Raw genomic sequence first — 26,853 nt, 5'->3', positions numbered from 1 at the left:
CGAACGTTGCTGCCACGGGAGAGGACAAATGCCATTTTTCTTGCACGTGCTGCATTGGTAACTGAGCAGAATGTCCTCTCTCTATGCATAGACCTTTTAGAAGGTGAAAAATGCCTCTGCAAGGCTGCAGTGTCTTGTCAGGCAGCATTCCTAGTAAAACGATGCGAGGCGCTTCGCTCGGACACGTGGGCTTAGAACAGTGATGGCTCTGAACCCAGACATGGACACGCTGCACAGCCCCAGGGGCCGCTGATCACTGGCTTTCCTGCACCAAAGCCGGGAGAGTGTTGGAGAACCCGGGAGAACCCATCCGCTGTCCTGCATGCACACGTGCCATAGTCTCCTAGTCACGGCACTGCAGAGTAAAGCGAAAACCAGCTTGTTTTTAACTGAAATACTTAAACCCAGACAAGAGGCGAGCTTATTGTCACTTGAGGAGCAGCAGCACGGGGTGAGAACCATTCCTGTTTACAGTATCCCTGCTGGATGAATAATAGGAGTCGAACCTTTACTGTTTGTTTCCTCCCGTGGGCAGTGTCAGTGGTGCACAGGTGCTAGAGGGAGCAGGACTTGCTCAGGTACAGTTTGTGTCTGTGCTCCCGTGACTGTCCCAGATCGGACGCTGTCCCTTGCAGTTGCAGCATCCCCAGGCTCCCAGAGCTCGCCGTGCTCCTTAGGCCGTTCTGAGAGGCAGCCTCTGGTCAAGGCCCAGTTACAGACCCTTTAAGGGGTGTTCGGAGCCCCTGCCTCGGCGCCAGGCGCTGAGCTGTGGCAGGAGCGGCCCGGAGCGCCGGCTGCTGCGCCTGCTCGGCACGGCCCGCGCCGCGCGGCGTTCCGGGCAGAGCGGGAGGGAAGCCCCGTGCGCATCTCCAACGCACCGCAATTCAGTCCTGCTGGTCGTAGGGAGCTGCCTCTGCAGAGACCCAGTTTCTGCCCTGGTCCCAAGACGCGCTGCTGGCATCCGCTGGCCAAACCGCTCGCTTCTTGTAGGCAGCGTCTTCCTAGAACAGCGCTCGTTAGTAGTAGCGATTCTAGAGTTGCAGGGAGGGGGAAAAATAACAGAAGGATATACTGTTTTTTTGGATACCTGCTGTAAGAAATGTCTGGGTTTGTCTTGCAGACAGGTTCTCAGTCGTGCCTAGGAGAAAATAGCACAGAGGCCTCTGCACCCAAACCGCTAAGGGTGGAGTCTTGGGGCTGCACCGCTGTGAGCCACTAGCCCGGGCGTGATGAGTACTGGCACCACGCACACGCGTTCGTTGGACCGTCGCGGGCGCTCTGCTGTCCCGGGCGGTGCGGTGGAAGTGGTGCCCAGTGCTGATCACACTGCGGGGGGGTGGGTGGAGGTTCCCGGTTCCAGATCCTGTGCCTGGGAGGACGGGGGCGGGAGGGAGTGACCGGTGCTGGATCTCTTGCTGTCCCTTGTGGGAGGGCGGGGAGGGCTCGCTGACAGTGTCAGAGCCGAGAGCTGTGCTGCCTGCAGGGGAACTGCCCTAGAACGAAGTGATTTCCTCCTCCTGCGAGCGTTGCTGGAGACGCGATCAGGCTGGGGAGGGGCAGAGCTCGCAGCGGGCGGGAGTTAAGGCTCCTGAGCCCCCGCAGAGACGCGGCCGCCCCGGGAGGGAGCCGTGCGCCTGTCCGCTCCAGCAGCGCACAGAGCAGGAAAGTACTTCGGAGTGGCGGCGCGTGGCAGGCTGCGCCGCAGCCCGGCGCGGAGCCGCCTGCTCGGGGAGGGAAGGAGGAAGGGACGGAGGTGCCGGCGGCCGCGGCCACCCCGGCTAACCAGCCAGTTCTTCTTTCCGATACAGATGGCAGCTCAGAGGCAGCGCGCCCTGGCCATCATGTGCCGCGTGTACGTGGGCTCCATATACTACGAGCTGGGAGAAGACACCATCCGCCAGGCCTTTGCCCCCTTCGGACCCATCAAAAGCATTGACATGTCCTGGGATTCTGTCACCATGAAACACAAGGTTGGTGACAGCCCTGGAGGGAGGTGTTTGTTCTGCTCTCCGAGGCCTTTCTGAACAAAGCCAGGAGAAGAGGGAGCCCTTAGCATGTCGAGTTAAATACCGGTAGCTGCCTGCTCTGCTCGACTTGGCAGGACCCTGTAGCCGCAGCCAGCTGTGCCTGGGGGTGCTGTGCCTGGGGGTGCTGTGCCTGGGGGTGCTGTGCCTGGGGGTGCTGTGCCTGGGGGTGCTGTGCCTGGGGATGCTGTGCCTGGGGGTGCTGTGCCGAGAGCCCTCCGTCCTGTCTGCAGCGCCTGCTGCTGTTGGGCCTCGAAGTGCAAGAGCAGGCACCTGTGTCAGTGCTTCTGCGAGCCATTCTCTGCTTCAATCAAAAGCTGGTTTAGGGGAGCATCTTCTCAGGCCGCAGCAGGACTCTGATACGTGGGACTTGGCTGCGCGAGCTTGGCCCCAGATTCACGATGATACAGCTGGTTGGATTCAGCAGGCATGTCCTTCCGTCCTAGGGGTTCGCGTTTGTGGAGTACGAGGTGCCTGAGGCCGCACAGCTCGCCCTGGAGCAGATGAATTCTGTCATGCTGGGGGGAAGAAATATAAAGGTGAGTGGCTGGCATGCTCTGAAAAGCCGTAGTTCTCTTCACTGCCAATAATGATTTTGTGCCTAGAAATGTTTCCCAAGCACTGTAGCATGGAACATAACAGGTCTGTCCCCTGGGAGACCTTGATGTTCAGCTCATTGAGTACGTGGTGGCGCTGGGTCCCGTTCTGTCTGCGGAGGCCCCGGCACACCAGTAAAGGCTCAGGACCTGCTCGGGTAGGCTGGCTGGGTTTGCCTGCCCGCACACAGAGCGGACGACTCCCAAGGACAAAACGCCACCTGAAGTTGTACATGTGCGGCTGGTGGATCGGCAGCCGCAGGGTCCGGTTGTGCCGCTCAGCCGTGCAGGGGGCGGCAGCAGAGGCCACCCGTGCCGTACGTGACGGAGGCAGCAGCACGCACAGCAACAGGCAAAGGATTGTGGCTGTGTTTTTGGAGGCAGGAGGAGGAGATCTTGCAAAGGCGAAGCTTTGGGCATTGAAATTGGGGGTGAAATAAGACACTTTGCAGAAAATGCTAATAACTTGCATTTGTATCGCTGGTACACTCTGTCTGTCTCAGTGCATGATTTCTAAGGGGGTTTCAGGAGCCTTCAAAAGACGAATATAGAAGCTTTGTGTTGTGCCTTCAGCTTTGTGTTCAGTTCCTGGAAGCTGGTCCGTGGAGCTCAGGGAACATGAGCGGGAGACATGGAGTGGCGGAGGAGCAGAGCATGCGGGCTCTGGGCACCTCTGGAGCCCCCGCGGTGCCGCTGGGTCCGGAGCGGGGCCGCTGCCGCCCTGTGCTTGCGCTGGCCGCGCGTGGCTCGCAGGGGCGGCCGGGCGCTCGTCTGCGGTAACTCGCGGTGCGTCCCGCTGCTCCTCACGCTTCCCGCCGTGTTCTCTGCAGGTCGGGAGACCCAGTAACATCGGTCAGGCGCAGCCCATCATAGACCAGCTGGCGGAGGAGGCGCGCGCTTTCAACCGCATCTACGTGGCGTCTGTGCACCAGGACCTGTCGGATGACGACATCAAGAGCGTGTTCGAGGCCTTTGGGAAGATCAAATCCTGCACGCTAGCCAGAGATCCCACGACAGGAAAACACAAAGGCTACGGTTTCATCGGTAAAGCAGCTGCCGGGGGGTTGTGGGGCAGAGTGCTCAGGAGCGGCCTCGTCTCCTTTTCTGTTTTTTTTCTAAACTCTAGTGAAAGAATTGTGTTAAGCAATGGGATAGAAATGAATTTGGAGCAGATCTGTGCCTGAACTTAGAAGTATAATTAATAGCCAGATATTTTTACTCGCTGTTACATAGGCTGAGAGATCTTGCTCTGCTGAGCGTTCCCAGCGATGCTCGTGGGTCGGAGGGGTGAGATGGGTGCGCTGAGCACCAAGGGTCTTCTCACCGGGTCCAGAGCGGTCGTTTTCTGCAAATACAAATGACAGTGGTGTGATGAGAGAGCGGCTGAGTTTGGAGTGCAAAGGGTCGTTTGTAAATATTCCTCTTTCTCACCGCAGAATATGAGAAAGCACAGTCTTCTCAAGACGCTGTGTCGTCCATGAACCTCTTTGACCTCGGGGGTCAGTATCTCCGCGTTGGCAAAGCTGTGACGCCTCCGATGCCGCTCCTGACGCCGGCGACGCCGGGCGGGCTGCCCCCCGCTGCGGCCGTGGCCGCGGCTGCTGCCACCGCCAAGATCACCGCGCAGGTGAGGAGTGGGCGAGGCGCGGGTGCCGCGGCCCGGCCGCCTGCGAGGTGCTCGTCACCCGCTAGAAGCAGCCCGGCAAACCGCTCCAGCCAGCCGCGGTCACCGGCTTGCACGGAGCCCTTGGCCTAGATCGTTCTTGGTTCCCAGGGCCTCACACGTAGAGGCTTTGCCTCGACACTTGTGAGGGTCTGATGCACCCGCAGTTTTGGAATGGAGCTAAAGCAATAGTGGGGGAAGGTGGGAGTGGATTCCGTGTCTGAATAGGCAAACCAGCCAGCAGGGAGGCGGTGTAGAGGGGGCTGAGGGAGTGGAGCGCAGGACAGGAGGCTCGTGAGACCAGTGGCAGTCGCATGAGCACCGCTCTGCTGTTGGGAACGCGCTGCCTGTGCGGTGAGGATGTAACGGCTGTCACGGCTTTGGGCTGCTCAGAAACAAGGACACGCACCAATGGAGCAGCCCTGGATCAGCACCGGCTGTGGATGGAGCAGCGCCGGAGCAGCGCCGGGTGTGGATGGAGCAGCGCCGGAGCAGCGCCGGGTGTGGATGGAGCAGCGCCAGAGCAGCACTGAGTGTGGATGGAGCAGCGCCGGGTGTGGATGGAGCAGTCTGGGGTGTCTGAGCTGCAGCTTGTTGCGGTGGCAGAAGCTCCGGGCCGTGTCCAGCAGGCACTGGCAGGGAGCGTCGCCTGTCAGAGCAAACCCCGTGTCCGTGGCCGTCGCGCCTGCCTGGCAGCAGAGTGTCCCCGTCATCACAGCCCGTGGAAGAGCCAAGTCCCAGCACCGCCGGGCTCTCGGGTTCTCTGGAGCCGTGGCTGAGCCGCGCAGGCTGCGTGTGCCGCTCAGCGCCTGCCTGGGCTTCACGTGGTGAGCCGCTCCGCTTTGACAGGGCTCCTCTGGATTGTGAGGTAAAGGCAGGAGAGGGAGGAGCTGCCGCTAAGGCGAAACTCGCGTGGTTTGCGCGTCCCCAGGTGCGGGAAGCCCCGCAGCCAGCTCGGGAACGGACCTGAGGCAAGAACTACTCCCATCAAAATCACTTTGGGGCGGAACTACGAACTCTTCAGTGAAACGACAGAGATCTGTTACGGGATGGATACATCTTACTGCTTCTTTCTGCACAATACTGCAGGATTTGTTACTGTGAGGAAGTTTTAAAACTCCATACATAGAGAAAAGGTTCTGAAAGACCTCAGAGATACTGGGCAGTCTTGCTGCCTTATTTAGACACGGCTCAAATGTGGGCGACCTGTCTGATTTGCCACGTGGGTGGTTGTACATGACAAGGGAGAAGACAGTAAGAGCAGTTACAGAAGGCAAAATCTCTTATTTACGCTTCTAGCGTAGTTGTGTGGAACAGCATATTTGAAATAACGCAGCCATGGTCTGTAAGGCCTTTAATTTCACCATGTTTTAAAACATGAGATAATCAGTGGAGCTAAATAAATGAAGGACAGGAGAGAGACGCTTAGGTCAGGGATGTAGCTCTGAATGCACCCCGGAGCTGCGGCTCCGGCCTGGGCTCAGCCTGCCGGCCTGGGCTCAGCCTGCCGGCCTGGGCTCAGCCTGCCGGCCTGGGCTCAGCCTGCGGCCTGGGCTCAGCCTGCCGGCCTGGGCTCAGCCTGCGGCCTGGGCTCAGCCTGCCGGCCTGGGCTCAGCCTGCGGCCTGGGCTCAGCCTGCCGGCCTGGGCTCAGCCTGCCGGCCTGGGCTCAGCCTGCGGCCTGGGCTCAGCCTGCCGGCCTGGGCTCAGCCTGCCGGCCTGGGCTCAGCCTGCAGCCTGGGCTCAGCCTGCCGGCCTGGGCTCAGCCTGCAGCCTGGGCTCAGCCTGCCGCCGGGGGCCGCGGCGACTGCGCTCGCCGGGGAACAGCACAGGGAGGTGCTCACTGGGCAGCCAGGACAGTGAATGTCTTGGCAATGATAGGAAAATTCGGTCTTGCAAAAGAACCAAAGGAATTAAAGCTATTGGGACAAGTTTCTTGAGCCGTGGAAGTTAGAAGTGTGGCAGCTGATAAACCGGTGTAGTAACAGGTCGTGCTGCCGTGTTGGGGCGCCGGGCGCTGAGGCGAGTGTTTGCCCTCGTCGGGAGCGCGGGGCGGGCTGGCGACGGGGCCCGCCCCTCACGCGCAGGGTCGTTGCGTGCAGATGCACATTCAGTAGCTTTAGGTTTGTTTGTGTGATGGGTCTGTGGTGTCGGGGCTGTTGCCGTGCGGCTGAGGGGCAGCAGACGCGGCGCCGGCGCTCGGGCGGCGTGACAGGCTGGTGTCCGTGGGCCGTGCGCACCCAGCGCTGGGGAAAGGCTCAGAACAAGCTTTGCAGGAAGGACAAAAGTTTCAGAAGGAACAGATGCAGAATGTTTGAGTGTTTTAGGGAAGTGCCCATGCTAGATGAGCATAACGTTCTTTGAAAATACTGTTGCACATCGTAAAGAAGACAAATGAAGCGCCTGCTATGAATATTGAGGAGTTGGTGAAGACCTGTGAGCAGCTGTGGGACAAGACCGGCACTGTTACGGTGAATTTGGAGACGCGTGGGCAGGCGAGAAGAGCAGGTACAGGGGAGCTGAGCTGGCGGCTGCCGACCCTTCTCTGCCAGCGAACGCCCTGCAGACATACGGACGGGCTCCGTTCCCATAAACCATCCCTGGCCCTCTCCAGGCGTTAGGACAAGAATACTCACGCAATTAGTCGGCAGCACAGACACAGAGATGTTACTCACGTGGAGGAGAACTGGAATATCGCAGCAGACTGGAGCACAGGATACGTGCGGCATTTAGCAGAGTACAAGGTGCTGCATTTAAGGAACAAAACCTTAGAATCTTCTGCTCCACGGTGTCAGGATTTATAGGAACCCCACGAAAACAAGGAAGAGAAGGATCTGGGTAACTCAATCATGGGTATAATAGCCTAGAAAGCAACAACAACACAATAATTGGGGTTCCAGAGTTTATTTTAGGCACGTATTTTCAGTAGTTTAATGGAGTGTTTTATAATTCAAGGACGTGTTCGTCTCAAATGTTGATTTCTGGTCCTCTGGAGTCGGGGTGTTTGTTGGGATTCCGGGAGGTAGCGGCACGCACTGCGGTTGTCGGGAGGGCTGCAGAGCTGATCTGCAGAGCAAACGAGGGGCGCTTGGTGCGGCGCGGCGGCAGAGGAATACGAAAGGTCCGGCCGGCAGGGGCAGGGGCAGCACACACAGAGTGTTTCTGGTCGGGTCGGGGCGTTCGAGCCAGTTTCAGTGCTGTCCTGCTGTCCGCACCGAAAGGGTGAAGACTGCAGAGAAGGTTTTTGGTTTGGACTCATGTAGAAGTGTGCAGCTTGTGAAAATAGCAGCGCTGCCCTGCCCTGCCCGTGCGCGCAGCAAGCGGTGCTTCCGCTGTGGCGTCCCTCGGGTCACACAAGGGCTGTCCTGCCCCACATCGCCCAGGGAAAGCTGGAGCTGCGAGGCCCCTGAGCAGAGGGTGGCTGGGGCTCAACCGGCCGCTGTGCACGGGCCACGTTCCTTCGCCTCAGGAAATGCTTTGTTTGTGGAGAGGGTGGCAACAAGCAGAGGTTCCTCTTGCTCTGGAAGTAGCCGTGTCTTTCGGAGCCCGCGGTGGGCCCGGTGTGCCGGTCAGCCCCGCGGCTGGGGCGGGTGGCAGCCGCGTCTCCAGAGCCGCTCTCCCAGGGCGCGGCGCTGTGGGTGTGTCTGGAGGGCTGGCTGGCACGCTTGCTTGTCTTGCACGGTATCTCCAGAGAGCTGCCGTCCTCAGCATCTGTACACATCTGGCGTTTCTCAGCAGTGAACGAAGCCGAGCCTCAGCTGAACCAGCCCGTGATGCGGCTGCTCGCCGCACAGCTCACACGGTGGCTTTTTGTCTTGCAGGAGGCGGTGGCAGGAGCCGCGGTTCTCGGCACCTTGGCGACCCCCGGGCTGGTGTCCCCGGCGCTGACGCTGGCGCAGCCCTTGGGCGCGCTGCCGCAGGCTGTGATGGCCGCACAAGCGCCCGGGGTCATTACAGGTGTGTGCACTCTTCTTCTCGTGTGTGCCTGTTACGAAGCGCGGTTCTCTGTACCCGGGGTCACGGCTGGGCACAGTCGGAAGCTGAAATCCTCCTCCAAGCTCTGCTTTTCTGTTTGTGCAGCACAGCAGGAATTTGTTTTGGTGTATAACAGATACAGTGAGGACAGGAATGCATGTGGAATCGTGCAAAGTCCTGCACTTTGTCTCCCTTCTGGGACAATTTGTGATGTATCGAGCGCTCATGTCCTGGGTGCTGCCACTGCTTGTGTCTCCTGGTCATCGTTGGTGCAGGGCAAATAAAAGCATGCATTGGGGACAGAGTTTGGAGCAGGGCCTGTTGTGACAGGACAGAGGGTGATGGTTTTGAACTAAATGAGGGGGATTCAGAAGAGATATAAGGAATTGTTGCCCTGAGGGTGGTGAGAGCCTGGCCCAGGTTCCCAGAGAGGTGGTGGCTGAACCATCCCTGAGACAGCCCAGGCCAGGCTGGATGGGCTCTGAGCACCCTGAGCTGTGAGATGTCCCTGCCATGGCAGGGGGGCACTGGGGGGGCTGGGGAGGTCCCTCCAACCCAACCCATCTGTGATTCCGTGATCCAGATGCTGTGATCCTCTTTACAACTGGCTGGTGGGTACCCAAAAGTGCCAGAACATCAGTCGTTTGTTATCTACAGAGTTTGTACTGTTGCAGGTGTGACCCCCGCCCGGCCTCCCATTCCCGTCACTATCCCACAAGTGGGGGTTGTGAACCCCATCCTGGCGAGTCCCCCGGCGCTGGGCCTGGTGGAGGTGAAGAAGGAGAAGGAGGAGGAGGAGGTGTTCCAGGAGTCGGAGCGGCCCGAGATGCTGAGCGAGCAGGAGCACATGAGCATTTCCGGCAGCAGCGCCCGGCACATGGTGATGCAGAAGCTGCTCCGTAAGCAGGAGGTGAGCGCGGCGGGGCTGGCGGGGGACGGCATGGCGGGGGCGACCGCAGCGGCCGCTGCTTGTGCTGGTGCTTGTTCTGCCCTCGGGCTCTTCTCCGCGTTCCTCTGGGCGGTCGGACCTGTCACTAGGCCAGAGCCATGGCTGGGAGGGGTCTGATTAAGCTATGTGTTTACTTCACATCATTAAAGCAAACTGTGATGGCCTTTAGGCTTATAGGTAAAGAAGTGAGACTGGCACACGCTCAGGGGCAATCTGTTCCAAACTGTTGAGTCCGCCTTTTCCCCACAACCGTTTCCTGTGGGATCAGAGTGTCCTGAGCTGGAGGGACCCACAGGACCATGGGTTCCAGCTCCTGTCCCTGCCCAGGACACCCCACAGGTCACCCCGTGTGTCTGAGGACGGTGTCCAGTCTCTTGAACACTGTCAGTGGGGCCGTGACCCCTCCCTGGGAGCCTGTTCAGTGTCCAGCCCCTCTGGGAAGAACCTTTTCCCCATGTCCCACTGCCCCCCTGGCACATCTGCTGCCGTTCCCTGGGCTCTGTCCCTGTCACACAGAGAAAGTGAAACTGAGGTGTCTGTAAAACACAATTTCATGGAAGTTACAATGAGAAAGAGGACAAGAATGAGTGATGGAACAAGTCAGAACTTAAACATCATGAGATTCGGGGCTGTACTGAGAATCCCGTCAGGCTCCTCGTTCCGGGCTGGCCAGAGCCGTGTTCTGTGCGTGACTGGGTTTCCTGTCTGGCACAGGTTTCCTGAGCTTCTGTTGGCGAAAGCGGGAGCGTTCTCCTTTACCTTCCATCGTTTCACGTGTTTGAGCTGCTGACCTGGCAGCCGCTTCTCCTCTGGCTCCAGTTCCCTTGCACACTCGCTCGAAAACGTTCAGCAGTGTCAAAAAGAGCCTGAAACTGCACCGTCCCCGAGCAGTGACAGACCCGCTGCGGGCGCTCCGGTGGCTCTGCCCCCATCCGTAACGGCAGCACGCGGTCAACCGCCAGTCGGCAGGGCTTTAAAAGGCCTGGTTAACCCTTCTGCCTCATGTAGAGACGAGGAACAATTTCCAACAAAATACACAGCTGGCACGGCTGGCACAGCTGGCACGGCCGGCATGGCCTGGCACGGCCAGCATGGCTGGCATGCCCTGGCACGTCTTGTCTCGCTGTCTCTCGGGTGCATTAACGCTTTTCTCTTGGCCTCCTCTCTGCAGTCCACCGTGATGGTGCTTCGCAACATGGTGGATCCAAAGGACATTGATGACGACCTGGAGGGAGAAGTGACGGAAGAATGCGGCAAATTCGGGGCCGTGAACAGGGTCATCATCTACCAGGAGAAGCAAGGGGAAGAGGAGGACGCCGAGATCATTGTCAAGATCTTCGTGGAGTTCTCCATGGCGTCAGAGACTCACAAAGCCATCCAGGCGCTGAACGGGCGCTGGTTCGCGGGCAGGAAGGTGGTGGCGGAGGTGTACGACCAGGAGAGGTTCGACAACAGCGACCTGTCCGCATGAACTCTGCGGCAGAGACTGAGCCCGGCCCCGCCGCCTGCCCGGCCTTCTTAGCCACGCGTAAGAGCGCTCCGGGCGGGCGCACGCCCGTGATGTACCCGTAGTTTGGATAAAGGCGCAAAGAAAGCTCGTGTGCTCTGTGTGTGTGTGCGGGGGCGACATCCCGTTGGCCGCGGGTCCGGCCTGGTCTGCAGAGCGGGTCGGGCCCCGGGCAGGGCGTGCCGGTCCTGCTCCTGCCTCACGCCGTGCTCGCCTCAGGAACGCCCCGCTCACATCCCGCGGCACCTTCTGGGGCTGGAACGGCCGTTTTCCTCACAGCTGGGCTGCGTGTGGTTGGAATGGAGGAGGGAGTCTCGTCAGAAGTGTCTCGGGTATTGCCGGGGTGGCGTGTCCCTGCACAGGGACCCGGGAGCCTAAACGTGGGTCAGAGCCCAGGATGGACCTGCTGGGCGCTCCTGGGGCTTTCACACCACGTCTGTCCTGGTACTGCAGCGTGGACCTCGCGGTTCTACCCTCCTGACCCTTCCTGGAGGTGCGGAGATGAGGGCAGTGAGCGCGGCCGGGCTGGCAGTGAGCGCGGCCGGGCCGGCAGTGAGCGCAGTGCTGACCCGCGGCACCGGAGGCGGGTTGTGAGGCCAACGTGGCCCTGGGACTGCGCGCGGTGATGGGAATGCGCGCCGTGGAACACACCAAAGGGAGGTTTGGGGGTTTTCTGTTGGGGACTCAAAGCTTTAGTAATATTTACAAAGCTTAAATACGTTCAGTAATCTTTCCATCTAGCTAATGAGTAGGAACGGAATTAGCTCATGTTAGTTATTTTAAATATTTCAAGTATGTAAGGGGCAACCATACTGCTTGTTACGTTTGACTGGTACACAGCACAGATCTGATGAAAATCATTTAGTTTAGAAACTCAAATGAAGGAAAAATGGTCTCAGAGGAGTTTGGGTGAGGGATTCGGAGCCTTCAGCTGCGCGTTGCCCCTGAGCTCGGGCGCGTTCTGAAAACGGAGTGTTTGTGTCTTGTTCTCAGAGGACCCTTCTGCCGGAGCTTAGGCATTTCTGTTTGCAGTTTGTTTATGGTTAATCTGTGTTGCTGCTTTTTGCACTGATGTTGCCCGTTGGCTAAAATAACCCCTCTTCCCCGTCTTTACGCCCGTCAGTCACAGTTTAAGCGCAGCCGCAGGTCAGCGCCACGCGGCTGCTCGCTCACCGCGCCCGCCCCGCGGGGCAAAGGAGAGCTGGGAAAGGTGACGCTGGTGGGTTGGGATGCAGATGTTGGACAGGACAGCAAAGGAGAGCTGGGAAAGGTGACGCTGGTGGGTTGGGATGCAGATGTTGGACAGGACAGCAAAGGAGAGCTGGGAAAGGTGACGCTGGTGGGTTGCGATGCAGATGTTGGACAGGACAGCAAAGGAGAGCTGGGAAAGGTGACGCTGGTGGGTTGGGATGCAGATGTTGGACAGGACAGCAAAGGAGAGCTGGGAAAGGTGACACTGGTGGGTTGGGATGCAGATGTTGGACAGGACAGCAAAGGAGAGCTGGGAAAGGTGACACTGGTGGGTTGGGATGCAGACGTTGGACAGGACAGCAAAGGAGAGCTGGGAAAGGTGACACTGGTGGGTTGGGATGCAGATGTTGGACAGGACAGCAAAGGAGAGCTGGGAAAGGTGACACTGGTGGGTTGGGATGCAGATGTTGGACAGGACAGCAAAGGAGAGCTGGGAAAGGTGACACTGGTGGGTTGGGATGCAGATGTTGGACAGGACAGCAAAGGAGAGCTGGGAAAGGTGACGCTGGTGGGTTGGGATGCAGAGGGTTGGACAGGACAGCAAAGGAGAGCTGGGAAAGGTGACACTGGTGGGTTGGGATGCAGATGTTGGACAGGACAGCAAAGGAGAGCTGGGAAAGGTGACACTGGTGGGTTGGGATGCAGATGTTGGACAGGACAGCAAAGGAGAGCTGGGAAAGGTGACGCTGGTGGGTTGGGATGCAGATGTTGGACAGGACAGCAAAGGAGAGCTGGGAAAGGTGACGCTGGTGGGTTGGGATGCAGAGGGTTGGACAGGACAGCAAAGGAGAGCTGGAAAAGGTGACGCTGGTGGGTTGGGATGCAGACGGTTGGACAGGACAGCAAAGGAGAGCTGGGAAAGGTGACACTGGTGGGTTGAGATGCAGATGTTGGACAGGACAGCAAAGGAGAGCTGGGAAAGGTGACGCTGGTGGGTTGCGATGCAGATGTTGGACAGGACAGAAAAGGAGAGCTGGGAAAGGTGACACTGGTGGGTTGGGATGCAGACGTTGGACAGGACAGCAAAGGAGAGCTGGGAAAGGTGACGCTGGTGGGTTGCGATGCAGACGTTGGACAGGACAGCAAAGGAGAGCTGGGAAAGGTGACACTGGTGGGTTGAGATGCAGATGTTGGACAGGACAGCAAAGGAGAGCTGGAAAGGTGACGCTGGTGGGTTGGGATGCAGACGGTTGGACAGGACAGGACAGCAAAGGAGAGCTGGGAAAGGTGACACTGGTGGGTTGGGATGCAGATGTTGGACAGGACAGCAGAGGAGAGAAACGTCAACAGCAGAGCGCAGGAGAGAGCGATGCGCAGCGCAGCCCCGGCAGCATCCCCCGTCACCGTTCCCAGTTCACACGCTGAGAACGGTGGGACGGGATGGGCCGTCCCTTTGGCGCTGGGATCCGCTGTCCCGGCCGTGTCCCCTCCAGGCTCCGCCTCGGTGGTCCCTGGCTTGGCATAGGCCTCGCTGGTGACAATCGCAGCGTCAGGTGTCCCCACGTCCTGCTCCTGCGCAGCCGTCCCGAGGTGATGGAGCTCTTCGGCTGGGGTTCGGGCGGCCGAGCCCCGGGGTCGCCCCGCTCCTCCCGCCCCTCCCTGCCAGCCCCGGGCATTGGTACCGTTCACTCCCGTCTCCTGGCAGCGCGTGACGGGACCTGCTGAATACGTTGTGTGATGCGTTCGTTGGTCCTTCCCGACCCGCGCTGGGACATCTCTGTCACCCGCTGACCCCACTGGGACGTCCCTGTCGCCGATGACCCCCGCCGGGACGCCGCTGTCACTGCTGACCCCAGCTGGGATGTCCCTGTCAGCGCTGACCCCAGCTGGGACGTTGCTGTTGCCGCTGTCCCGTGCTGGGATGCCGCTGTCACCGCTGTCCTGCGCTGGGACGTCCCTGTCACTGCTGTCTCGTGCTGGGACGCCGCTGTCACCGCTGTCCCGTGCTGGGACGTCCCTGTCGCTGCTGACCCCGCTGGGACGTCGCTGTCGCCGCTGTCCCGGTTTGCAGTGGGCGCAGCTGCTCGGCTCCTGTTTGTGAGGCGGGAGAAAATTCCCCAGTTGTAATTCTTCCAGAGCTTCATTTTTCCTACAGAACAGCCCAAGCGCCTCTGCCCGGGCTGAGCTGCTCTGTCTGGCTTCGTGTCCAGCTCCTCGCCCTGTTCCGCTGGCTGGATTCAGGAGCACAAACTGCACGGGAAGTTCCTGTGTGGCGTCGATGGTTTGACAAACCAAAGTGGGCAGAAGTTGAGGCAGGTGAGAGCGCAGGTTGACGAATGGCAGCTTAGGGGTTAATCAGCAAGTTCATGTGCACGATCATCTTGATTTTACACAAGTAACTTTGTAAGTGTCTTGTCAAGTCCAAACTCTGACCAAAGATGATGGATCCTGCACAGCGCCCGACCAGGCGCTGCCCACACGGTGGGTGAGCTGTGGCATGGGCGAGGACCTGCTGGGCGGCCGCGTGCAGAGCTGCTCGTGTCAGTCGACTCTAACGGACAGGGCTGCGTTTGGAAATCCTGCCCCTGTGGTGCTGAGAGCGGGTCAGGTACCCAGAGAGGTGGTGCTGAGCCATCCCTGAGACACCCCGGGCCAGGCTGGACGGGCGCTGAGCACCCGGAGCTGGTGAGGTGTCCCTGTCGTGGCAGAGGGACTGTGAAGGTCCTTCCACCCAAACCATCTGTGGTTCCATGAGCTGAGATCAGGTGGTGTACAACATCGTAATTAAAATGCTGCAGCGCGAGCGCAACACAAATTGATCAGTGGCAGCTGACAAAACACAACCCTAAATTTATTAAACAAAAAAGAGAAAGGGTGTTTCTTCCGTGGGACCACAGAATAATTGGGGTTGGAAGGGACCTCAGAAGGTCACCCAGGTCAGTCCCCAGGTATCTTGGGTCTTTATAGAGATCTGGTTGAGGCCAAACGTACACATACCTCATGATTTAGGATGTTGAAACAGGTATAGAAATATGGATTTAGTGGGCTAGCCTGGCAGGGCAGTAGCACATTAAGCTTGGCTTAAGTGTTTATTGTCTGCTTTGGTTTGTGTTTAAACTGGTTTATTCGGCAGCGGGGGCTCTGACTCGGAAAGCTGGAGCTCGGACGATGAGGAGGGCGTGGGGGTGATTGAGGGCGTGGGGATGATTGAGGGCTGATCGGTGGCGGAGCACGCAGTGAGGGGTTCTCCATCCGTGGGGACGCGGTGTTCCTCTGTGGAGGGGTTCTCCATCCGTGGGGACGCGGTGTTCCTCTGTGGAGGGGTTCTCCATCCGTGGGGACGCGGTGTTCCTCTGTGGAGGGGTTCTCCATCCCTGGTGACGCGGTGTTCCTCTATGGAGGGGTTCTCCATCCCTGGTGACACGGTGTTCCTCTATGGAGGGATTCTCCATCCCTGGGGACGCGGTGTTCCTCTGTGGAGGGGTTCTCCATCCGTGGGGACGCGGTGTTCCTCTATGGAGGGGTTCTCCATCCCTGGTGACACGGTGTTCCTCTATGGAGGGGTTCTCCATCCCTGGTGACGCGGTGTTCCTCTGTGGAGGGGTTCTCCATCCGTGGGGACGCGGTGTTCCTCTATGGAGGGATTCTCCATCCCTGGGGACGCGGTGTTCCTCTGCTGGGACGCGTTCTGGCGGGTTCTCCATTGTGAGTTGGCCTCCCGGTGACTGGAGGGTGACGCGGGGACCCGAGGAGCACAGAGCTGCCCCCTGGGCGCCTTTGGGGGATCTGCCAGGGGCCGGTCGGTCCCTGGGAACCGGGTGTGTTGTCCCCTGCCCTGGGTTCACCGGTGGCCTCTCGCCATTCCCTGCCTGTTCCCCCGTGCCGATGCCTTGGGGGTGTCTGTGCCATCACCAGCTCCCTTTCCACCCCGTGTTCTCCCAGGTGTCGTGTGCGTGTCGCGCTGTCCCCGCACGCAGGAGGAGCAGCAGGTGTCCGTGTCTCCGGGTGCAGCGCAGGTCCGGTGGCAGCACCAGGAGGGATCCCCCATAGCGCCTGTTGGTCCGGCCTCCGTCTTTCCTGATGCTCCTCAAATGGTTGTAGCCCGAAGAGTTTTCTGGTGGGGAGACAAAATAACGCAGTGTCTTCGAGTTACTTCACCGTCAGGCTTTTCCTCTTGGCAGAGGAGCGGGTTGCAGCTCGATTATCGGGTGGCGCTTTCTCAACCGATGCTGCGGCAGCGGTGGCCTGTGGGTGAATCATTTGAAAAACGGGGGCAATGCGGCGGCAGCCGCAGCGCGTGGGAACCTCCTCCCGCGAGTCCGCGCCAACGAGCTTCCCCGGCCCGGCCCTGAGTCAGGATGGAGCTGGTGCTGGCTCGCTCAGGCTCAGGCCCGGCCCTGAGTCAGGATGGAGCTGGTGCTGGCTCGCTCAGGCTCAGGCCCGGCCTCGAGTCAGGATGGAGCTGGTGCTGGCTCGCTCAGGCTCAGGCCCGGCCCTGAGTCAGGATGGAGCTGGTGCTGGCTCGCTCAGGCTCAGGCCCGGCTCTGAGTCAGGATGGAGCTGGTGCTGGCTCGCTCAGGCTCAGGCCCGGCTCTGCGTCAGGATGGAGCTGGTGCTGGCTCGCTCAGGCTCAGGCCCGGCCCCGAGTCAGGACGGAGCTGGTGCTGGCTCGCTCAGGCTCAGGCCCGGCTCTGAGTCAGGATGGAGCTGGTGCTGGCTCGCTCAGGCTCAGGCCCGGCCCCAAGTCAGGACGGAGCTGGTGCTGGCTCGCTCAGGCTCAGGCCCGGCTCTGAGTCAGGATGGAGCTGGTGCTGGCTCGCTCAGGCTCAGGCCCGGCCCTGGGTCAGGATGGAGCTGGTGCTGGCTCGCTCAGGCTCAGGCCCGGCCCTGAGTCAGGATGGAGCTGGTGCTGGCTCGCTCAGGCTCAGGCCCGGCCCTGAGTCAGGATGGAGCTGGTGCTGGCTCGCTCAGGCTCAGGCCCGGCCCTGAGTCAGGATGGAGCTGGTGCTGGCTCGCTCAGGCTCAGGCCCGGCCCTGGGTCAGGATGGAGCTGGTGCTGGCTCGCTCAGGCTCAGGCCCGGCTCTGCAGGAGTCACGTGGAGGACGCAGGGCCGAGCCCCCGGGTTCGCGGTGCTGCGGTTGTGGTCTGTGTGTGCGGGTGCAGCCGGCGCGGGACGGTGACCGCGGCACAGCCCTGGGGCCGCGGGGGCCGCGGGGGCCGCGTGTCCCTGAGCGCAGCGTGTGCCGTCCCGGTCCCGCAGCTGCGGTGCTTCGCTGCCGTGTGTACGGCAGCAGCTGCACGAGCTATGGAGTCGCTCCGTCTGTTGGAGCTGCCAGAGGAGGCGCCGCGTCTGCCGAAACATCCCAGAAACGTCTGGGGAGAGGATGGAGCTGCAGCTTTCGGGCCGGGCCCAAGCGGTGCCGGTTCAGCCGTTGTGGCTCCTCAGCGGCGCTGTGGAAGCCGCGCCCGGCGCGCTGCTCGGGCGCCTTTCCCGGTCACCGGTGCCCTGCGGGAGGCGGCGGAACCTGCGGCCCCGGGAGACTCTGCGCTGTCCCTGCAGCGCAGGCACCAGTTTGCATGGGGTGCAGCTCCAGGGGCTGCGAACACCTCTGCGCAGCAGCTGCCCGGTGCCGGCCGTGCAGGATCAGTGCCGGCCGTGCAGGATGGGGACCAGGCATGCAGGATGGGGACCAGGCGTGCAGGATCAGTACCGGCCGTGCAGGATGGGGACCAGGCGTGCAGGATGGGGACCAGGCATGCAAGATCAGTACCGGCCGTGCAGGATGGGGACCAGGCAGGCAGGATCAGTACCGGCCGTGCAGGATGGGGACCAGGCGTGCAGGATGGGTACCTGCCGCACTAGATCTGTACCGGCTGCACAGGATCAGTACACGCCGCACAGAATCAGTACCGGCCCCGCAGGGTCAGTACCGCAGGATCGGTACCGGCCGTGCAGGATTGGTACCAGCTATGCAGGGTCGGTACCAACTGCACGGGATCAGTACCGCAGGGTCAGTACCGGCCGTGCAGGATCAGTACCAGCTATGCAGGATCAGTACTGGCTGCACAGGATCGGTACTGCAGGGTCAGTACCAGCCGCACAGGATCGGTACTGCAGGATCGGTACCGCAGGGTCGGTACCAGCCGCACAGGATCGGTACTGCAGGATCGGTACCGCAGGGTCGGTACCAGCCGCACAGGATCGGTACTGCAGGATCGGTACTGCAGGGTCAGTACCAGCCGCACAGGATCTGTACTGCAGGATTGGTGCCGCAAGGTCAACACCGGCTGCACAAAGGTCAGTACTGCAGGATCAGTACTGCAGGATCGGTGCTGCAGGGTCAGGACCGGCCGCGCAGGGTCGGTGCTGCAGGATCGGTCCCGCAGCATCGGTCCCGCAGGATCGGTGCCGCAGGGTCAGGACCGGCCGCGCAGGGTCGGTACTGCAGGATCGGTGCTGCAGGATCAGTGCTGCAGGGTCAGCACCGGCCACACAGGGTGGATTGTCGGGTTTCGGCAGAACGGGGGCAAGAGCCGGCGCGCTCTGCCCCGCGTGCCCTGCCCAGAGCTCCCCTGCTCCCCAGGAGCAGCGTCCTGCCGGGGGCACGGCTGCTCGAGGGGGCTCAGCCGGGGGGTCCCTGGTTCCGGGAGCTGAGCCGGGGGTCCCTGGTTCCGGGAGCTGAGCCGGGGGGTCCCTGGTTCTGGGAGCTGAGCCAGGGGTCCCTGGTTCCGGGAGACTTTCATCTGAATTAAACAGGTCCCGGTCCGTTCCTGTATCTGTCGCGCCTGTTTCTCCCCACCCCGCCTGCCCTGGCTTTGAAACGCTGTTTCCCGAGTCCCTGGGATTGGAATGTTTGCACAAAAGGGATAACAATCCCCAGCTCAAATCCTGCGTCTATACAGCTCGTTACAGAGCCGCACAGCACCGGTGCTTTCCCCGGCCCGGCACCTCAGCGCTGCTCCTCGTGCCGGTCCTGCTGTTGACTTGTGGCGGGTGAACGTCTGTAAATCCCGCGGGTGACGGTGTGTTCCCGCACAGCCGGTGAGCAGGAGCACACCAGTGGATGACGGCGTGTTCCCGCACAGCCGGTGAGCAGGAGCACACCAGAGGGTGACGGCGTGTTCCCGCACAGCCGGTGGGTGACGGCGTGTTCCCGCACAGCCGGTGAGCAGGAGCACACCAGTGGATGACAGCGTGTTCCCGCACAGCCGGTGGGTGACGGTGTGTTCCCGCACAGCCGGTGAGCAGAAGCACACCAGATAACGTGGGAAGGAGCGATCTGAAACAAAACCTACACAAGAAGGATTTCAGTGTCTCAGTGGCACGTGCACAATCTGCCCCCATCATCCTCGCTCCAGGCTAATGGTTCATCTTTCGGAATGGATAAGGCAGAGTCCTCCTTTGTGAGCTCTCCTCTCTGCGTGCTGGGTGCGGGTCTCCAGTTTTACGGCGCTGGAGCTGCCGGGGAGGCGGCCGCAACGATGGACCCTGCGTCAGTAACGCGGGCGCCAGCGCCCCGTCCTGCTGGCGAGAGGGGAGAGGGCTGGACAGCTCGGTGCAGGTGGGTTAGTGTGTGCTGCTGAGACTGCTCCTTCAGATCAACACAAGGGCAGCTGAAACAACCTGAATTGGCAGCCGAGGATGGGGTGTGTTTGTTTGTTTTCCTCGTATGAGGTGATGAGCCCGGTCTCTGTCCAGCCCGCAGCTCCTCCCGAAGCAGCGTCGCTCTGTCCTGACGAGCTCGCCGGATCTCGCACGCGGATCTGAGGCCTCAGCTCTATCGCTCTGCCCACCGACCCCGGACCTCGCGCTGCGGACCCTTCCTCCCCCTCCCTTCCTGCAGGGGCCCGCTGCAGCCGCGGCCACAGGGCAGATCTCCCATGGCAGATCTCCCATGGCAGATCTCCCAGGGCAGATCTCCCGCAGCAGATCTCCCACGATCTCCCAGGGCAGATCTCCCACGGCAGATCTCACGTGTGCATGTTCACATATCACGGGTGGTTTGGGTTGGAGGGACCTCCCCAGCGCCCCCTGCCATGACAGGGACATTTCACAGCTCAGGCAGCTCAGAGCCCGTCCGGCCTGGCCCAGAGTGTCTCAGGGATGGCTCATCCACCACCTCTCCGGGTACCTGTTCCAGTACTTTCCTGGGGTAGCCACGTTCCTCTTACACTGAACCTGTAATTCCCAGGGGCCGGTGCAGCGAACTTGAGCCGGGAAGCCGTGGTTTCCTCCTCCCTTTGCCGTGCTGCTTTCCCCGGCCGTCCTTCCTCCACCGGTCACGGAGCCGCCTGGCAGAGCTGGGTTGGCACGGCTGGGATTGCACCCCCAGGCTTCACCTCTCTCGCCGCCCCGTCCTTGCTGCGCGGAACAGACCGGGTGGACTCACGGACAGCTCCGCCGCTCCGGACAACGGGCCCGTCCCGCCCGGCGCCGCAGCCGGTGCCGGTTCACGGACAGACAGGAGGACAGGGCGAGCGCGGCTGAACCTGCCTCAGGTGCCACCGGCGCGCAGGTAGGGGGTTCCTGAATGAGGGACCGCGTCGATTCACACCCCGCCACCTCCATCCCCGTTCTGGGCACCGTGCAGCACCGGGCTGAATTTCTCACCCCTCCCGGGGCGCAGGTTCCACCGGATCCTCCAGAGCGGCCGCTGAAGGGCCCTTCGTGCGCTGCTCTGCTGCCCCGGCTCTGACCGCCTCAGCCCCTCCGGAACCCGCAGCTCCTGGCGCTTCTAGAACAGACTTTTCTCCCGTGGGCCCGGCTCAGTGAGCGTCCCGCTGAAGCTGATGGAGCTGCCTGCGTGGATGATGGATCTGGCGCCGTTCTGGAGGGCTCTGAGGCTGAGCCAGCTGACCAGCGCAGCACAAAGGGCTGCTGGGCGGTGCTCAGGACGTGCTAGGTCCAGCTCCCCCGTGAACCCGTCGCTGGTGCAGCTCCGTGCGAGGGACGTGCTGTTTGCAGTGAGAACGGAAATCACGCGGTGTTGGCGCCGCAGGGTGCGCCCCGCACCGCGCCGCAGCAGCCGCGCGTTCGTGCCGCGGGCCCGGCTGCAGAAACCCATCGTCTTATGGCGAGCCGGGAGCCGCGCTGCCGCGGGACGCTTCCAGCAAGCTTTGACAATCTTATCTTCGGCTTGGTTTGCAAGCTAGCGTGTTCCAGCACTGATTTGGCGTCATCCTTCCTGCGGTGGGTGTCAGAGCCCTGACGGCAGCTCAGCCCACGGGAGCGGCGGAGCAGAGAAGCTTGAACAGCAAACAGAGTTTGCTCCTTTACGAACAGGTGGAGAGGCGTCTGGAGGAGAGCGCAGCGGCCCCCGGTCTGTGAGAATCAGCCGGTGCCGGCGGCGTCTCCACCTCGGGGTGGTGTGGAAGCTGCGCCATGGTCGGTGCCTCGAGCCCAAGGGCCGCCCCGCTGCTCGGGGACACAACTTCGTTCTGCCTTGGAGCTCCGGACCCTTGAGCAAACCCGTGTCCCTCCCGCTTCCCGAGCCCCGAGAACAGCACCAAATGTGGTTGGCACTGGGAACACGCGCAGAGTTCTGATCTCAAACGCCGAGATTTACAGACAGACTTTTCCCAGCTTGCTGAAGGTGCAAACCTGACGCTCACAACCCGTTTCAGCCCTGCTCCCGTGTTAGCTCTTCACTGAGCTTGGGCGGGTCTCGTTCCTGCCCTTTTGGAGCACTTTCACAGATTGATTCCTTGCTGTTAAAGGGTTTCAGTGGATGAACCACGTTTGTAGAATCTCCTTCGGTAAGGTCTCAGCTGCCGTTTCCTGGTGTGCCCGGAACCTGCGTCTCGGGTGCTCGAGCCCCGTCCGCTCGGTCGCTTGCCCGTGTGCCGCGTTCACCGGGCGCGTCCGCGCTCCTCGGGCCCCTCACGGGCGCCTTTCGGGCTCCTTTGTGTTCCGCCCAAACTGTTTCTGTTTCTTCTGCATCGTGTCTAACACACGAGCTTGTGCATAACGGAGATTCTTGTTCCTTGTCTGATACAACCTTGCACTGTGCAATGGAGGCAGACCGGCCAATGAAACCACTGCAGGATGCCACCGGGGGGTCTTGTGCTGGCCCTCCGTTTTCTGGGAAACACAGCGGGGTTGTTCCTGCGTTGCGGTACGAATGCTGGGGGACGTTCCTGCGTTGCGGTACGAATGCTGAGGGATGTTCCTACGGTACGAATGCTGGGGGATGTTCCTGTGTTGCGGTATGAATGCTGAGAGATGTTCCTGCGGTACGAATGCTGAGGGATGTTCCTGCGGTACGAATGCTGGGGGACGTTCCTACAGTATGAACGCTGGGGGACGTTCCTGTGTTGCGGTACGAATGCTGAGGGATGTTCCTGCGTTGCGGTACGAATGCTGAGGGATGTTCCTGCGTTGCGGTACGAATGCTGGGGGATGTTCCTGCGTTGCCATACGAATGCTGAGGGATGTTCCTGCGTTGCGGTACGAATGCTGAGGGATGTTCCTGCGTTGCGGTACGAATGCTGGGGGATGTTCCTGCGTTGCGGTACGAATGCTGAGGGATGTTCCTGCGTTGCGGTACGAATGCTGGGGGATGTTCCTGCGTTGCCATACGAATGCTGAGGGATGTTCCTGCGTTGCGGTACGAATGCTGAGGGATGTTCCTGCGTTGCCGTACGAATGCTGGGGGATGTTCCTGCAGTTTGCATCTCACCTGTTTCCTGACGGCTGGTTCATCACCTGCCTTACAGTTCCCCGTCTTTCTCCTGGCCGGTTCCGGATGCGGTGCAGCACCAACTGGTACCAACTTAGTACTTTTGGCCAGAAAAAGAAGTAATTTGTGTTAAGTCCTAGGTTGACATGTGATGATTTATCTAGTGCAGAACACACTGAAACTGAGGCAAACGAAACGTTAATAAATACGTTAATAAATCGATCCCTCCCGCAGAACTGCGCGGCCGTGCCCGTTGCCCTCGGAGGAGCCGGCCGGCCCTGCGGCTGCCGGGACGGCTCTCGCCGCCTCTCGCCGGGGCCGGGGCCTCGCTCGTTAGCGTCGCTCGTTCATCAGCCGCTCTGCACGCCTGTTGGGTGTCGGGATGTTTCTGACCTTGTGCGGTGGGGAGTCGGGGACGCGGGAGCTGGGGCTGTTCGGGTCTGCCCGGGGCGCAGCGGCAGGAGTCGCGATCAGCGAGGAATGAGCCGTGTGTCACAGTCCCGGTGCGAGGTGAGTGTCACCTGCCGCGCACCAGGAAACCCAGCGCGGCGGAGTCTGGTGACGGGTGACGGGCTGGGGACCCGGAGCCGATAAACACCCGGGCAGGGATGATAGAAGTGATGAAGAGACCAGGGAACTCTGGAAGCACCACAGGTGAGAGCAGGGGACCCTGGCGTCCTGAGGACAGCCTGGAGGTGACAGCCTGGAGGTGACAGCTCCAGACTGCACGCTTTCGGCAAAAAACAGCGCCCAGGGCAGCGCGTCCCAAACTGAACTGATGTGGATCTCGGACATCCCCGCGCCGGCTGCGCTGGGGGATGAGCCGGGGTCGCTGGTTTTACCGCACACCCCGTGCCGTGGGATTTCGGACGTCCCCGCGCCGGCTGCAGTGGGGGATGAGCCGGGGTCGCTGGTTTTACCGCGCACCCCGTGCCGTGTCCTCCACTCGTGGGGTGTGCAGATTGCCGGGCTCTCTTCACCTATTTCACGGCTCTAATGGCCCCGTGTAACATCTCCACCTGACCCGGTGTTAACGGTAAACGCTGGTGCCTCACGGAACTTTACACACGGCACAGGCTTTTAAAAAGTATTTTCCTCACAACGTCTGGCATTATAAACTTGATACTCGGCAGCTGCCAACCAAGTGTGTGCGTACATATATATGTATATATATATATATTATGTAGGAAACCCCCGCAGCTCTCACTGTATAGATCGAATTTGGGCTGTTGTTGCCGCGGTGCCGAGCAGGAGCTCCCAGGGCGGCGGCGATCGCCGCGGTGCCGCGGCCGGGACGTGATGGGACGGGAGGGGACGCCCCGCCAGCACCGCGGGTTCGGGTCCCGGGCAGCCCCGCTCCCCCGGCCCCGTGGGCTCCGGTTTCGGGTCCCAGGCACGCTGGGTTTCCAAATGCGTTCGGTTCCCAGGCAGCCCCGCTCCCCTGGCCCGGGCTCTGGGTTGGGCTCCCGGGTGGGTTCGGTTCCCGGGCGGGCTCATCTCCCGGGCAGCCCCGCAGGCTCCGGGTTCAGCTCCCGGGTGGGTTCAGTGCCCGGGTGGGCTCGGCTCCCGGGCAGCCCCGCTCCCCCGGCCCCGCAGGCTCCGGGTTCAGCTCCCGGGCGGGTTCGGTTCCCGGGTGGGTTCGGTTCGCGGGTGGGTTCGGTTCCCGGACAGCCCCACGGGCTCCGGGTTCGGTTCCTGGGTGGGTTCGGGTCCAGGGCGGGTTGGGTTCCCGGGTGGGTTCAGTTCCTGGGCAGCCCTGTGGGCTCCGGGTTCGGGTCCCGGGTGGGTTCGGTTCCCAGACAGGTTGGGTTCCCAGGTTGATTCGGTTCCCGAGCGGCCTCGCGGGCCCCGGGTTTGGTTCCCGGGTGGGTTCGGCTCCCGGGCGGGTTCGGCTCCCGGGCGGCCCCGCGGGCCCCAGGTTCGAGTCCCGAGTGGGTTCGGCCCCTGGGCGGGTTCGGCTCCCGGGCGGCCCCGCGGGCCCCGGGTTCGGCTCTCGGGCAGGTTCGGCTCCCGAGTGGGTTCGGGTCCCGGGCGGCTTCCATTCCCGAGCGGGTTCGGCTCCCGGGCCGGTTCGGCTCCCGGGCGGCCCCGCGGGCCCCGGGTTCGGCTCCCGGGCGGGTTCGGCTCCCGAGCGGGTTCGGCTCCCGGGCGGGTTCGGTTCCCGGGCCGGTTCGTTCCCGGGCGGCCCCGGGTCCGCGGGTTCGGTTCCCGGGCCGGTTCGTTCCCGGGCGGGTTCGGTTCCCGGGCGGGTTCGGTTCCCGAGCGGGTTCGGTTCCCGGGCCGGTTCGTTCCCGGGCGGGTTCGGCTCCCGGGCGGGTTCGGTTCCCGGGCGGGTTCGGTTCCCGAGCGGGTTCGGTTCCCGGGCCGGTTCGTTCCCGGGCGGGTTCGGCTCCCGGGCGGGTTCGGCTCCCGGGCGCGGCGGGCGGGCGGGGCGGGGCGGCGCGGGGCAGGGCGGGAGCGGCCTCGGTTTCCCAGGGACGCTCGCGGGGGGCGGCGCGGCCCCAAGACCGAGCGGGCGCGGCGGGCAGGCCCGAGCGGCGGCGGGGCCGGGGCCGGGGCGCGGCCGGATCGGCGGAACCGGGGCCGCCGCTCGGCCCGGCGCTGCGGCAGCGCCCGCCGCCCGCGCATCCGGGCGCTCCCCCGGGCGGCCCGTTCCCGTTCCCGTTCCCGGCGCGGCGGCGCCCGGCGCTGCCCCCGGAGCCGAGGCGGGGCCGGGCCGGCGCGATGCTGCGGTGCATGCCGCCGCTCTGGCGCTGCAACCGGCACGTGGAGGCGCTGGACCGGCGGCACTGCTCGCTGCAGGCCGTGCCCGAGGAGATCTACCGCTACAGCCGCTCGCTGGAGGAGCTGCTGCTGGACGCCAACCAGCTCCGCGAGCTGCCCAAGGTGAGGCCGCGGCCTCGCCCGCCGCGGGCCCGGGCAGGCGGGGCGGGGAGCGGCGGGGCCGCCCGGCCCGGCACGGGGAGCCCGGCCCGGCACGGGGAGCCCGGCCCGGCCCGCTCCGCCGCGGGAGCCTCCCCCGCTCCGCCGGGCCTCCGCCGCGCCCCTGACCCGCCCCGGCTGCCCGAGCCCCGGCCGCGGAGCGCAGGGCCGGCCGGGACCCGCGGGGCGCAGCGGGAGCCCCGGCAGGTTCCGCGGGCCCGGTGGGTGCTGGGCCGGGCGGCCGGGGGTGCTGGTCGGGGGTGCCGGTCAGGGGGTGCCCGGTCAGGGGTGCCGGTCAGGGGTGCCCGACAGGGGGTGCCCGGTCAGGAGGTGCCGGTCAGGGCTACTGGTCAGGGGGTGCCGGTCAGGGGTACCGGTCAGGGGGTGCCGGTCAGGGGTGCCCAGTCAGGGGTGCTGGTCAGGGGTGCCCAGTCAGGGGGTGCCGGTCAGGGGGTGCCGGTCAGGGGTACCAGTCAGGGGGTGCCGGTCAGGGGTGCCGGCGGGGGCGGCAGCTCCGGTGTCCTGACGGGCTCAGCAGAGCGCAGCGTCAGTTTAAGAACGCTGCTTTAACCTCTAAACCACACAAGGTATCAGACAAGTTTATTGAGAGCAATTGAGGTGCTTTGTCCTTATTCCCCGGGACTTCAGCCCGCGCTTGCAGCCGCTTTCACAATTCCACTGCGTTGCGGAATCCGTCTGCGCAGGTGACACTGGTGATAAACCCTCCGTGCTGCCCATGCTGCGCAGGTAACGCTGGTGATAAACCCTCCGTGCTGCCCATGCCGCGCAGGTAACGCTGGTGATAAACCCTCCGTGCTGCCCACGCCGCGCTGGCACCGTTCCTCGGGGCCAGGGGACCGGAGACCCGCGGTTCCCGTGGATCCCGTGGGAGATCTGCGGTTCCTGTGGATCCCGTGGGAGATCTGCGGTTCCTCTGTGCCAGGGGACCGGAGACCCGCGGTTCCCGTGGATCCCATGGGAGATCTGCGGTTCCCCCGGATCCGATGGGAGATCTGCGGTTCCCCCGGATCCGATGGGAGATCTGTGGTTCCCGTGGATCCCGTGGGAGATCCATGGTTCCTCGGGGCCAGGGGACCGGAGACGCGCGGTTCCTATGGATCCCATGGGAGATCCGCGGTTCCACTGGGCCAGGGGATGGGAGATCTGCGGTTCCCGCATGGATCTGATGGGAGATCTGCAGATCCCATGTATCCAATGGGAGATCCACGGTTCCCCTGTAGATTTGATGGGAGATCCGTGGTTCCTATGGATCCAATGGGAGATCCGTGGTTCCCCCGTGGATCCGTTGGGAGATCCATGTTTCCCATGGATCTGATGGGAGATCCGC

General features: G+C 62.3%; 2 protein-coding genes across 5 annotated transcripts in view; both read left to right on the top strand.

Moving 5' to 3' along the window:
- Positions 1-10,787, top strand: part of PUF60 (poly(U) binding splicing factor 60) — a 31,913-nt gene extending 21,126 nt beyond the window's left edge. For 2 of the 4 annotated variants that reach the window (XM_080339938.1, XM_080339937.1), the window contains 7 exons: positions 1,809-1,970; positions 2,471-2,563; positions 3,451-3,664; positions 4,057-4,247; positions 8,103-8,238; positions 8,931-9,166; positions 10,377-10,787. In XM_080339938.1, coding sequence (XP_080196064.1) covers positions 1,809-1,970; positions 2,471-2,563; positions 3,451-3,664; positions 4,057-4,247; positions 8,103-8,238; positions 8,931-9,166; positions 10,377-10,676 — 1,332 coding nt within the window. In that variant the 3' untranslated portion in view covers positions 10,677-10,787. Of the gene's footprint in view, positions 1-1,808; positions 1,971-2,470; positions 2,564-3,450; positions 3,665-4,056; positions 4,248-4,676; positions 5,111-5,214; positions 5,588-8,102; positions 8,239-8,930; positions 9,167-10,376 lie in introns of those variants that run through there. The other 2 variants (XR_013921859.1, XM_080339939.1) reach the window with 2 other exon arrangements.
- Positions 10,788-25,154: 14,367 nt separating this feature from the next.
- Positions 25,155-26,853, top strand: part of SCRIB (scribble planar cell polarity protein) — a 122,162-nt gene continuing 120,463 nt past the window's right edge. The window contains exon 1 of the mRNA XM_080339454.1: positions 25,155-25,469. Coding sequence (XP_080195580.1) covers positions 25,308-25,469 — 162 coding nt within the window. The 5' untranslated portion in view covers positions 25,155-25,307. The remainder of the gene's footprint in view (positions 25,470-26,853) is intronic.

Source organism: Nesoenas mayeri (assembly GCF_963082525.1).
Source record: "Nesoenas mayeri genome assembly, chromosome: 2".
NCBI classification, from domain to species: domain Eukaryota; kingdom Metazoa; phylum Chordata; class Aves; order Columbiformes; family Columbidae; genus Nesoenas; species Nesoenas mayeri.
Note: the sequence above shows the minus strand (reverse complement) of the source record. Positions and strands in the feature narration are given on the sequence as shown.